General features: G+C 40.8%; 1 protein-coding gene across 1 annotated transcript in view; it reads left to right on the forward strand.

Moving 5' to 3' along the window:
• The first annotated feature begins 423 nt into the window (after positions 1-423).
• The window catches only part of LOC310775921 (NLR family CARD domain-containing protein 3-like), an 88377-nt gene continuing 76300 nt past the window's right edge, over positions 424-12500 (forward strand). Inside the window, exons 1-2 of the mRNA XM_083636043.1 lie at positions 424-453; positions 5150-5237. Coding sequence (XP_083492169.1) covers positions 5164-5237 — 74 coding nt within the window. The 5' untranslated portion in view covers positions 424-453; positions 5150-5163. The remainder of the gene's footprint in view (positions 454-5149; positions 5238-12500) is intronic.

Genomic DNA, 12500 nt, shown 5'->3' on the forward strand with positions numbered 1-12500 from the left:
CCTTTGTATCAACATTAAACTCAGAAGTTGACGTTTGTTTGTAATGTCTGCCTCATTTGTGGCTGATTAATAGTGGTTTTCTTTCAGCCCTGGCCTTGGTAGCTGCTGTGCTGCTGCAGTGTGTGTGTGTGTGTGTGTGTGTGTGTGTGTGTGTGTGTGTGTGTGTGTGTGTGTGTGCGTCCATTGTAATGACGCTGCGTCCCAAGCGGGTGGGGTCAGGCGTATTGAAACACACCACCCCTTCGGGAAACGAGAGTGAAACTCATCCAGCGTCCCCGAGAGTGAAAAGGGTCCTTTCCGTACCTATGACATGACTGACTGAGCTGAAAAAGCGATGACAAGACCTACGTGCTCCATGTGGTAAAAAGAGGAACTTGAGAGGAAGCCTCCTCCCCTTCTGGGTTGGTTCATTTCCTTGTTCAGTGTGACGCAGATAACTTTCTCCGGCTGAAGGTATTGTAACAACTGTTTATTGCAAGTTTCCAGTTTGTTTTACTTTCCTGACTCTTATCAGCAGATCTTTAATGAAAGTTACTGCCTGCCATTAGCTGTTATTTAAACTAGGACAGGGGGGAAATCTACAACTCAGCTGTTAAAGGTGTGGCTGTTTGTCTGTGATGTTTAGGCCCAAAACGGGCAGAAACAATGTGTCACTCTTCTAATGGTTTTCCAACATGCATGTGTTTTCATGTTCATATATAAAGTGTAAAGTAGTTAGTAATTAGCTGTGTTGGTTTCTGCCTGCAGATTTGAGGGAAAAACCTTGTTCTGTTTTACTCTCACTAGCAGACAGTGATGCTAATCGAGCCTAGTGGTGATGCTAACACGAGGCTTTTTGACCATTTCTTAAGTAAAAAGTAGTCAAAGTAACCATTTAGATTCCCCTTGTGTGCTCAGTTTATCAAAATAACGGTTATTTGGAAATCAGATTTTTGTTGAGGAACTGAGACCAGCCATCTCAGCTGATAGAAGCTGGGCTGCAAGTAGCCCCAGAAGTGACCCTACTACTGTACTCCGTATATATATATATATAGCAGTGGAAAGACTGCTTTTAAACAGTTGTTTCACGCAGCAGTATCATTTTAACTACCCCGGCTAAATTACTGGCTTCCGTAGGAGGACTATCATATCTTCGGATCTGCAATCGGACGTCGGAGACGGGTAGGAGAGCGTTTTGAACAGCCGTTCCCCCATATTGCCTATGGCTACGCTATGTGACCCTAGTTCTGCATGAGTATATATACAGAGTACAGTAGTAGGGTCACTTCTGGGGCTGGGCTGCGAGCAGCACGGCCGGGGAACGTGTTCAGTCATGATGCTTCATCAACAATATTGTGGAAACTCTATTTTAATGTAACACTGACTTCCTGTTTTCAACTAAGGCCTAAGAGCTGAGGAAGCAAATTACAACATGAAGCAATATGTTAAGTAGAATAAATAACAACATGAAGTGCAAAGTAAAACTGTTATCACAAGACAGTAAAATCTCTTTCTATAATAAAATGGAAGAGGAACTTCCTGTCACATGCTCCACCTCAGTAAGAGACTGGTTTGAGGTCAAATCAAAAAGTGGCTTTCTCTATCGAATGTGCTCTTCATTTACTCTCTCTGCTAGACTCACCCTGGTTAAAATGACAGTTCTTCCCATGTTAGACTATGGTGACACCATTTTTCGATCTGCCTGCAAAACTACTCTGCAGAAGCTTGATGTTATCTATCACTCTGCCATCCGTTTCACTACAAATGCCCCTTTCAGAACTCACCACTGCACTTTATATTCCTCTGTAAACTGGCCATCCTTGGTCTGTCACTACCTGTGTAGTTTGCTGCAAATTACACCTGCCTACAACACCCATTCTGCTAACCTCATCCTGTTGAAAATCCCCAAAACTCATTCTATAATCGGTCATTCGTCATTTCATTCTGCCGTGCCCACATACTGGAATGGCTTACAAAAAAGACTAAAACTGGTCAATTTCATCTCCAAGTCAGCTTTCAAGGACTCTATCATGGACATATTCACTGACACCTGCAACTGCTCCCTGAACTAGTACTTCTCCCATGCCTGTCTGCTCCGACTGTTTTGTTTTGTTTGCTCTGTCTGTCTTGCCATGTTTTAACTGTGTTTTAACTTGTGTTTTAATTTGTTCAAAGTAACTTTGTATTTATTTTATCCCCTACCCCCTATCCCTCAAAAGGCTGTGCCTTCTGCCAGGTCGCCATTGTAAATAAGAATTTGTTCTTAATGACTTACCTGGTTAAATATTAAAGAAAAAAAGAAAAAGATATTACAGCTGTGATGTGATGTGATGTCAGACAGAGACATTTACTCTCTTATTCTCGCTCTGTGACTGCATTTTAAAGTGATCTGAATTTCTCCTGTATGCATCTGTACATGTCTGTGTGCTGCTCTGCTGGTTAGTTCCCTGTAGATGATGTGGGTAATGTCTCCATCTAATGGACGAACAGTAGAACTACATCAGCTGATCTGTGGTTTCTGGCCTCATGTTAGAGCGGTTGCCTGTCGCACACACAGGCTAGAGTGACTAGACTTCTTACTTCCTGAAGTTCTGAGGCCGCACCCTCATATCAAATGTTCACAGAACCAGAGATGAGAAAAGTACACACATTCTTTACTTAGTTATAGTACAGTTAGGCTACTTGTTTAAAAAAAGAGGTACAAGTAGAAGTAGGCTACTGATTCAACTTGTTGACTCAAGTAAAAAGTACAGGCTCATAAAGCATAAAAGTAAAACAAACTTTCTACTGGCTGTTTCTGTGCAAAGCTCACTGAAACTCACGTATCTTCTTCTATATAATTCCAGCAGTGTCTGTTTAAATATTAAATATAAAATATAAAATATTAACTTGTTCAACTTTTTCAAGTGTCTGTGTAAAGTTATCCGGTATGCAAGTGTAGTGATGTGCACAGACATTTTGGGGGGCAGGTGCTCAACAACCGAAAAAGGGCACCTCTCTCATAATTATTTATTTATAAAAACATAACATACAGTCTCAGATTAACACAGTGAGGTGCCCCTGGGTGACCACACTTGAAGTGCTCCCCTACATGTAAAAAAAAAACATGTTAAAAAAATATAAATGTACTGGCAATAAAGACCACAGATTTACATGAACTTATTGCTAAAGAACAGGCTCAACACAGACAGAAACATGTAAGCAACAATGTGTTTATTCTCATCTGAACTTCCATGGCGAATTTGTTCAACTTGAAAAACAAACTTCCTGTGGTGTAAAGTTCACATCTTCATCAGGTTCGGTGGATTCGTTCTTTGGACTTCCTTGTCCGTCTTCATATCAGATGCTTCAAGGTTCAAACGTTCAAATCTTTATTATCCCTGAGGATCCATTTGTTGTACAGCCAGCAGGAACCATTTAACCATCATCAGACAAACCCTAATAGGTAACACATTACAAGTTAGCATGACGGTTGGTACCAATGGATGCATCCGGTCCGTTCTTCTAGTTTCATGATATCAGTATCTTCACTATAGCTTTATAAACTGTCTTCTAGTTTCATAATGATTTCAGTATCTTCACTATAGCTTTATAAACAGTCTTCTAGTTTCATAATGATATCAGTATCTTCACTATAGCTTTATAAACAGTCTTCTAGTTTCATAATTATATCAGTATCTTCACTATAGCTTTATAAACAGTCTTCTAGTTTCATAATTATATCAGTATCTTCACTATAGCTTTATAAACATCTTCTAGTTTCATAATTATATCAGTATCTTCACTATAGCTTTATAAACAGTCTTCTAGTTTCATAATTATATCAGTATCTTCACTATAGCTTTATAAACAGTCTTCTAGTTTCATAATGATATCAGTATCTTCACTATAGCTTTATAAACATCTTCTAGTTTCATGATATCAGTATCTTCACTATAGCTTTATAAACATCTTCTAGTTTCATGATATCAGTATCTTCACTATAGCTTTATAAACAGTCTTCTAGTTTCATAATGATATCAGTATCTTCACTATAGCTTTATAAACAGTCTTCTAGTTTCATAATGATATCAGTATCTTCACTATAGCTTTATAAACAGTCTTCTAGTTTCATAATGATATCAGTATCTTCACTATAGCTTTATAAACAGTCTTCTAGTTTCATAATGATATCAGTATCGTCACTATAGCTTTATAAACAGTCTTCTAGTTTCATAATGATATCAGTATCTTCACTATAGCTTTATAAACATCTTCTAGTTTCATGATATCAGTATCTTCACTATAGCTTTATAAACAGTCTTCTAGTTTCATAATGATATCAGTATCTTCACTATAGCTTTATAAACAGTCTTCTAGTTTCATAATGATATCAGTATCTTCACTATAGCTTTATAAACAGTCTTCTAGTTTCATAATGATATCAGTATCTTCACTATAGCTTTATAAACAGTCTTCTAGTTTCATAATGATATCAGTATCGTCACTATAGCTTTATAAATGAGTCTGCTACAGCCTCTGAAATATAGTAATGTCGGCCGCTGGACGTGTCTTGTAAAAAGGGCACTTATCAGTCAGAGGTTAAAAGGAGGGTTTTGGCACCACCTGGGGGTCTATCTGTGCACATGCCTGTGTGAGAGCAAGCTGGAAATGGCATTGTCATGGTTGGATGACTGGCTGTCAGTCACACTCCTCTCACTGGATTTTTTTTCTTACGTTATTAGTTATTTAAGTATACAGTTATTTGACTTTCGTTTTGTTTGATTTAATTTATTTAACTATAATACAAATTTAATTCATTTGTCATATTTTTTGAACAGGTTATAATTTGGTCAATAATATCACTATTACACATGTAGGCTACAAATACTGTACCTTGTCTTTTCTCTTTATATTGAGTAAAGTTGTGGACCAGTGATTGAATTTGTGCATGAATGACATCACTGGTCCACAACTTTACTCAAAGCAGCTATATCTTGAAAGCTTGTTGTAATGATTGAGTCCAGCTAGTCTCAGCTCCCAGACGTTTGGTGAGCGGCGCCAACAGCGCCACCTACACGAAGCGGTCCAGCGGTCTAGAGTCCAGCTAACTGTGTGTGTGTGTGTGTGTGTGTGTGTGTGTGTGTGTGTGTGTGTGTGTGTGTGTGTGTGTGTGTGTGTGTGTGTAAAGGTGTTGGCTCTACCATGAGTGAGTCTGAGGAGAGAGAGGAGCGGCTGTCTCTGTCTGGGGAACATGACAGCCCGACCAAAGCTAAGAGGTAAGATGAGGATCTCTCTCCATGACATCATTCGAGCTCAGCAGTGACATCATTACAGCTCAGCAGTGACATCATTAGTCTGTTAGCATTAGCACACCACTGTATTTCCCTCTCAAACAGCTAAGAACCTTGGAGTGATCCTTGACAACCAGCTGTCCAACTCAGCCTACATCGCAGCAACTGCCCGCTCCTGTAGGTTCTCCCTGTACAACATCCGCAAAATCTGTCCGTTTCTCACAAGGGAAGCAACACAACTCCTGGTCCAGGCACTTGTCATCTCTCGCCTGGACTACTGCAATGTTCTTCTGGCTGGGCTACCTGCTGCAGCCATCCGACCGCTTCAGCTCATTCAGAACGCTGCAGCCCGTCTGGTATTCAACCAACCCAAATTCTCTCATGTCACTCCCCTCTTCCGGGACCTTCACTGGCTTCCCATCTCGGCACGCATTAAATTCAAAAAACTGGTTCTGGCCTACAGGGCAGTACACCAGACAGCCCCTCTGTACCTACAATCTATGGTCAGGCTCCAAATCTCTCACTCTCAATCTCAGGTGGGGCCGCATTTTGCCCATGTATGCTGTAGAGCAGTGGTTCTCAAATGGGGGTCCATGGCACTTTGCCAGGGGGTCCGCGAAAAGTTTTCAGGAAGGGGGGGGGGGATTCATGGATTACATTCTCATCTGACAAAACTATCAATTTGAATGTCAAGCACGTTAGCATAGAAACAAGCTGAGCCCGAAATCACAAATCAGAATGAGGGGGTCCCCGGTATATTTTCTATCTTATAAGGGGTCCTTGGCTGAAAAACATTTGAGAACCTCTGCTGTAGAGGGTGTGAGGTATCTGCACTTATCTGTTTAGCCTGTAGAGGGCGTGAGGTATCTGCACTTATCTGTTTAGCCTGTAGAGGGTGTGAGGTATCTGCACTTATCTGTTTAGCCTTTCTGTGTCAAATATATTGCAGTTGTTTCTGTGAATTGCAATAACTGTGCCTAGGTACTTGTGTTGGACTTGTTCTACAGGCTGGTTATTGAGTATGACATGAGTGATACTGGTCCCCCGTAGTTTTATTTGTATTATGAGTTATTTTGTTTTGGCCACATTCATTTCCAGATCACTTCCCCGACACCAGTCCTGCAGTATAGTGACCTGGCTGGAGTAAGCATCCTGCAGTACAGTATAGTGACCTGGCTGGAGTAAGCATCCTACCGTATAGTGACCTGGCTGGAGTAAGCATCCTGCAGTATTTGACCTGGCTGGAGTAAGCATCTTGCAGTACAGTGACCTGGCTGGAGTAAGCATCCTACAGTACAGTATAGTGACCTGGCTGGAGTAAGCATCCTACAGTACAGTGACCTGGCTGGAGTAAGCATCCTACAGTACAGTATAGTGACCTGGCTGGAGTAAGCATCCTACAGTACAGTATAGTGACTTGGCTGGAGTAAGCATCCTGCAGTATAGTGACCTGGCTGGAGTAAGCATCCTGCAGTATAGTATAGTGACCTGGCTGGAGTAAGCATCCTGCAGTACAGTGACCTGGCTGGAGTAAGCATCCTGCAGTATAGTATAGTGACCTGGCTGGAGTAAGCATCCTGCAGTACAGTGACCTGGCTGGAGTAAGCATCCTGCAGTATGGTATAGTGACCTGGCTGGAGTAAGCATCCTGCAGTACAGTGACCTGGCTGGAGTGAGCATCCTGCAGTACAGTATAGTGACCTGGCTGGAGTAAGCATCTTGCAGTACAGTATAGTGACCTGGCTGGAGTAAGCATCCTGCAGTACAGTATAGTGACCTGGCTGGAGTAAGCATCCTCATGTGTGGTATTGTCTTCCAGGAGAAGTCAAACAAGACCATATCATCAGCATATTTCAACATTTCACATCAAATCAAAACTGATTCTGATTCTGAACAGTAATTTCATTGGTGTAAGCGCAAAACAGAAATGGTGGCAACACACAGCCTTGTGGCGCCCCACTGTAACACAAGTTCATCTGAATAGTAAAATAGTAAAATCTCTCTGAGGCCACCATTCTCTGTTCATCTTAAAAAAGACGTTCTAAATGTGTCAATTTGCATAGTGTTAGAATCCAAATTCAAAATGCTTTTGATTGTTGTAGGTGTCTGGCTATTGGTCCATCATAGTGAGAGGCGTGTCCTCTGTCCCCCTGTGCCATTTATAAGCAACTTGTAGGAGGTTGAGTAGATTCTCGAAACAGATGATTTAGGGCTCATTCAGACACAATCTGACGCTCGCATTGACCCTCCGTGCTCCATTCATAGTCAATGGGGTATAGTCCGACAGGCATAGGTCATAGGGCGATACAACTTTTGAGGGATGTAGTCCTGCCTCACGCTCCACTGGCCAGTCTAGACGCCACACACACACACACACACACACACACACACACACACACACACACACACACACACACACACACACACACACACACACACACACACACACACACACAGCTCTGCTCTGCTCTGTTTCACTCATTTCGTGAATGAGTACCTTCACAATGTCCATAATGTGTTTCTCTCAGGATGCAGCAGCAGAGAGCAGACTCTCCTGAGGCCAGCTGTCTTTCCATGAAGAGTGGCTGGTTTATGGATAAACCTGGTGTATGGATTAAAAGACAACCACCTTCTAAAACAAGGTAAGTCAACATAATGTTATCATTAACAAAGCATTATAAAGAACAAATCCCTCAGAAGAGATTAAGATATTAACAATATAACATTGCTCTTATTTTTACTGCCTTTCTTTTGTCTGTTTCTCTCAGGATGCAGCAGGAGAGAGCAGACACACACACACACACACACACACACACACACACACACACACACACACACACACACACACACACACACACACACACACACACAGCTCTGCTCTGTTTCACTCGTTTCGTCTCTTCTTCTCTTCTCTCTCAAAAATCGTGGCTGTATATCTGTTCTCTTTCTCTTCACAATAAAAATCCTCAGGTTAGTTGAAGGCTGTGTAATAAAATCTGCAAGACGCACAAACGGTTGATCTGCTGAATGGGACAGCACAACACTGAAGTTGTCAGTTATGGTTTCAGCAGATACCATATTATTTGGCCCTGGAACATAAACAAGAATGAAAAACATGAAATTGTCTTCTTCTTAAAGACACACATACCTTCACAATAAATGTCCATAATGTGTTTCTCTCAGGATGCAGCAGGAGAGAGCAGACTCCCCTGAGCCCAGCTGTGTGTCCATGAGGAGTGACCGGTCTATGTCTCACCCTTTGAACTTCAACGATGGACAGCAGTCTACTGATAAAAGGTATTTATTTCAGATGCTGTTGTCAGATTCACATCAAAGGAAAAGTAACACACAGTCGCACACCAAAGGTTGTGGTAAGGTGCCGACCACTGGGAGTGAACTTAAGTAGAAAAATGCGTTGCACACTCTGTCTCCTTTATGCATCTATATTTATTGTATACTGTTGTCAGATTCACAGTCATCAGAGATAGATAAGGCTCTTTCACACACAGATCGCGCAAAATTGCAGTTCAGCAATTTGAGGCATTTGAAGTCAGATTTAGAGGAATAACTAATTTTAAATTAACAGTTGTGATGTCATTATTCAGTCTTAAACACCAATATTTGATCATTTTCTCACTCACTCCTATGTCACCACCTTCTCTCCCTGCAGGGCTTGAAATTAACTTTTTTGACCACCTGCCAATATGGCTGCTAGATTTTAAAGTTACCAGCCAATTAGAATTTCCACTAGCAAAAATGTTTTTCTTGAAATAAACCAGAATTTGAGTGGGTTAATTTAAGCATAAGTATCAGTAAGTGGCCCGGGATTCTCAAAGCCTGTGTTGAGGGTCACACAAACAAAAATGCACTCTTGAAGCTAAATAAATCCAAAACCAACAAGTTAATTATTTACATTTTTACTTCAATGTAGAACATTACTGTTCTACACATGAGATTACTTTTAGCCTTTTAGTAATAAAGATTATTGAAAGATATTCCATATTTCAGACTGAAATGCTATAACAGAAGTGGAGTATTGGCCAGAATGACATGAACATTTGGACACTTATTCAGCGGGTTTCTTGCATGTTGTGTTCAGGTGCACTGTAAAAAGAAGATTTTTTTTTTGCAAATCCAGCCCTGCGGGCCGCCAGTTGCACAGGTCTGCTGTAGAGGGTGTGAGGTATCTGCACTTATCTGTTTAGCCTGTAGAGCAGTCATTCTCAACCTATGGTACGCCTACCACCGGTGGTACTTGCGCGCCCTGCTGGTGGTACTTGGAGGGATCCCTGGAATCTCAATGTTTTTTTATGTGAAATAAACCCAACTTTAAAACATGTCGCCTACAGTAATACTATCAAAATACCAGGCTACTATTAATGAAAATAAGCTTGAGAATTTAAATGATGTTTAAAATAACTTCCACATTGTTGTTTTTAGATTTAGGAACAAAATAAAAAATTGTTTCTGACGTTTCTGACGGACACGCCTACCTGTTGCGCGTACACTAACGTTACAAGCAAGAAGCTATTGATTACAAGAAAGCAGGCATGTTGCAAAATTGGCTGAAAACAAACTGGAAGAGACCTGTGGAGGAGTCCCGCAGCAATGAAGTTCAACAAGTGAACGAGGAGGACAGGTCAGTGAAACGAGCACAAGCGCACAAGCCAGAAGCGCAAGAGCGGTTTGCAGCCAAAACGCCTTCCAGTGATAAAGCTAATAGCGTTAGCAGCGCTGAACCGAGTGCCACATGTGCTGCTAGTGGCTCCGTCAGCAGCGCACAGTGGCACAGTATTGTATAGGAAACCGTGGACGATTCCAAGGGCCCTTGACTGACAGGGGCCCTGACAGGTGCCCTAAAAAAAATTGAAGACTGGAATTTTTGCAGTATTAAATTATTAACCTATCGTCATTAATATAATATTTATTCACAATGTACTAATAAAACTAATGGTTTATTTTTATTTGTATTGTATTTTGGCAAAAAAAAACATCCCCCCTCCTCCCCCTTCGATTTTCATAAAATGGTTCAGTCCTGCCTTAAGTCTGCCCCCAAACCACGCAGAACTGCCGGCTTCTATCAGAAATGCGTAGTGAGTGAGATCATGGCAGCAGCAGCATCATCATGTCTAAATAAGGCAAGAGTGACAATTGAACAAATTAAATGGTCAAAGTTGACATTGACATTTAAGGTATTTTAGATAGGCTCCCCCTCCCCGCCCAGCATCAGTGGGCCCGATGTTGTATCCACAACAATCCAGAAACGGCGCAAAACAGTGCGCAAATACAACTCCAGTTACATATTGTTAGGATTCAGCTGCGGTGGGATGGAAGAAGAGCCCAGGCAACAGTGTGGGCTGAGCAGGAGCATTTAACCCTGTAAGACCCACGGTTGTAATATTACAACATTTGTATTTTATAAAAAAAAAGGGTATAAATGTTTTGTTTTCTTGTTCTTTTTTCACCTAAACATCATCATTGGATCCTATTGTTTAGTCTTGCAATGCTATTGGCCAGGATATTTGCATATAAGTACCCCCCACAGGGCCAGGACACATCACAACTTCAAAATTGTTGACGGAGCAACAACTCTCTTTTTCACTGGACGGAATTCCTCACAAAGAAGTAAGTAAAATGCCTGTAATATTTTTTTGGGTGATCATTAGAATGTCTAGAACATGTACATATGTTATTATTGTCAAACATATCCCCCAAATGTAAATTAGAGGATGTTTTATAGAGGTTGCTATTTTACAACGGTGGGGCAGTGTGGTAGCAAATATCCAGGTGGTACTGTTAGTTTACATACCTGGCTAAGGGGAGTCTTATAGTTTTCACAATACATTTATACAGTTATATGTGTATTTTCCCCACATTGCATACCTAAATATATATATAGTGTAGGCTATATGTGCATTTTTACTTTAATTTCTAATTTCCAATAATATTTGTAACCAATTGTACTCAAAGACAAATATACTGCATACAATGTAATTGCTTACAATGTTTTAGTAATCACTTTCAACAGATCAGTTCCTACTTCTGTTTGTAATCATGTTTTAGTTGGTTTAAGTTAGTTCCTGGAGGATTCCATGTGGTAATTGTTCATGTGGGGGTTGCACACATAGGACCATCATCATTGTTCATGTGAGGACTGGTGGGGGTTGCCCACTTAGGACCATCATCCCTTTGTGAGGATAAGCAAAGCACAATAGGTTGGCCAGACAGTATTGTGTTACTTGTGAAATGTGTACTGCAGTGAGATGTGTAAACACTACTAATGTACTAAAGTTATTTCTTTATGTTCATTTCAGAATGCCACAAGCAAGGAGAGAGCCTCGCTTCATTGCAAGATACAAGATACAAGATGCACTGGATATGGTACTGAATGTAGAGAGTGATGTGGATATCGACTTCACTGAAACTGATGAAGAGTCAGATGAAGAGGCCTGTGGAGAGGAGTCAAAAGAAAACCAACCACCCAGTGAACCCACTAACTGCCCAGTAGATGCAAACATTCAGCCGCCCCAACCGGCCAAACACTTCAGCTCAGAAGAGACAACTGAAAGAGAGTCCAAACCGCGCTCCACCCAAGGCACCACGTCAACACCTGCCATCGGATGTGTGCCAGGACCAAGTTGGCCATCTCCCACGAAAGACACAGAGAGGGCGCTGCAGGAATGGTGGCTGTTCAGGGTACACCAACTTACTATGCCACAAGTGTGATGTTCGTCTGTGTATTTCAGGTCACAGGAACTGTTTCTGGGACTATCACTGCAAATAAGCGTAAGCAATTGATTGTAAATGGTGTTCAAAGTGATTTGCAGTCACTTGGAGTATGAGAGGGGGGTGCCTGTTACATTTTGCGGAGTAATTAGGTAATTAGGTTTCTTTAGTACATTTATTGTATGTATTGTTTTCATTTTGTTGTTCTTTTAATAAAATCACAATTCTTAAAAATATGGCTTACATTGATGTTATTATTCATAATGTATACTGTTCTGAGGCCAAATATTATTCATAATGTATACTGTTCTGAGGCCAAATAATAAACCATAACCATATAAATTAACCCTTATGTTGTTTTAATGAAGTATATATACATTTGCCATGTTATTCTGACAATGAGTAAAAATGGCCTATAGGAAATTCTGCTACCCGATTGACCCTACGTTGTGATATTACAACATTTGCATAAAACCTTACAAAAACTTTTTTTTTTTTTAAACACTATATTTTCTTCTCCAA

This window comes from Poromitra crassiceps (genome assembly GCF_964638095.1).
Source record: "Poromitra crassiceps genome assembly, chromosome: 4".
Lineage (NCBI taxonomy): Eukaryota > Metazoa > Chordata > Actinopteri > Beryciformes > Melamphaidae > Poromitra > Poromitra crassiceps.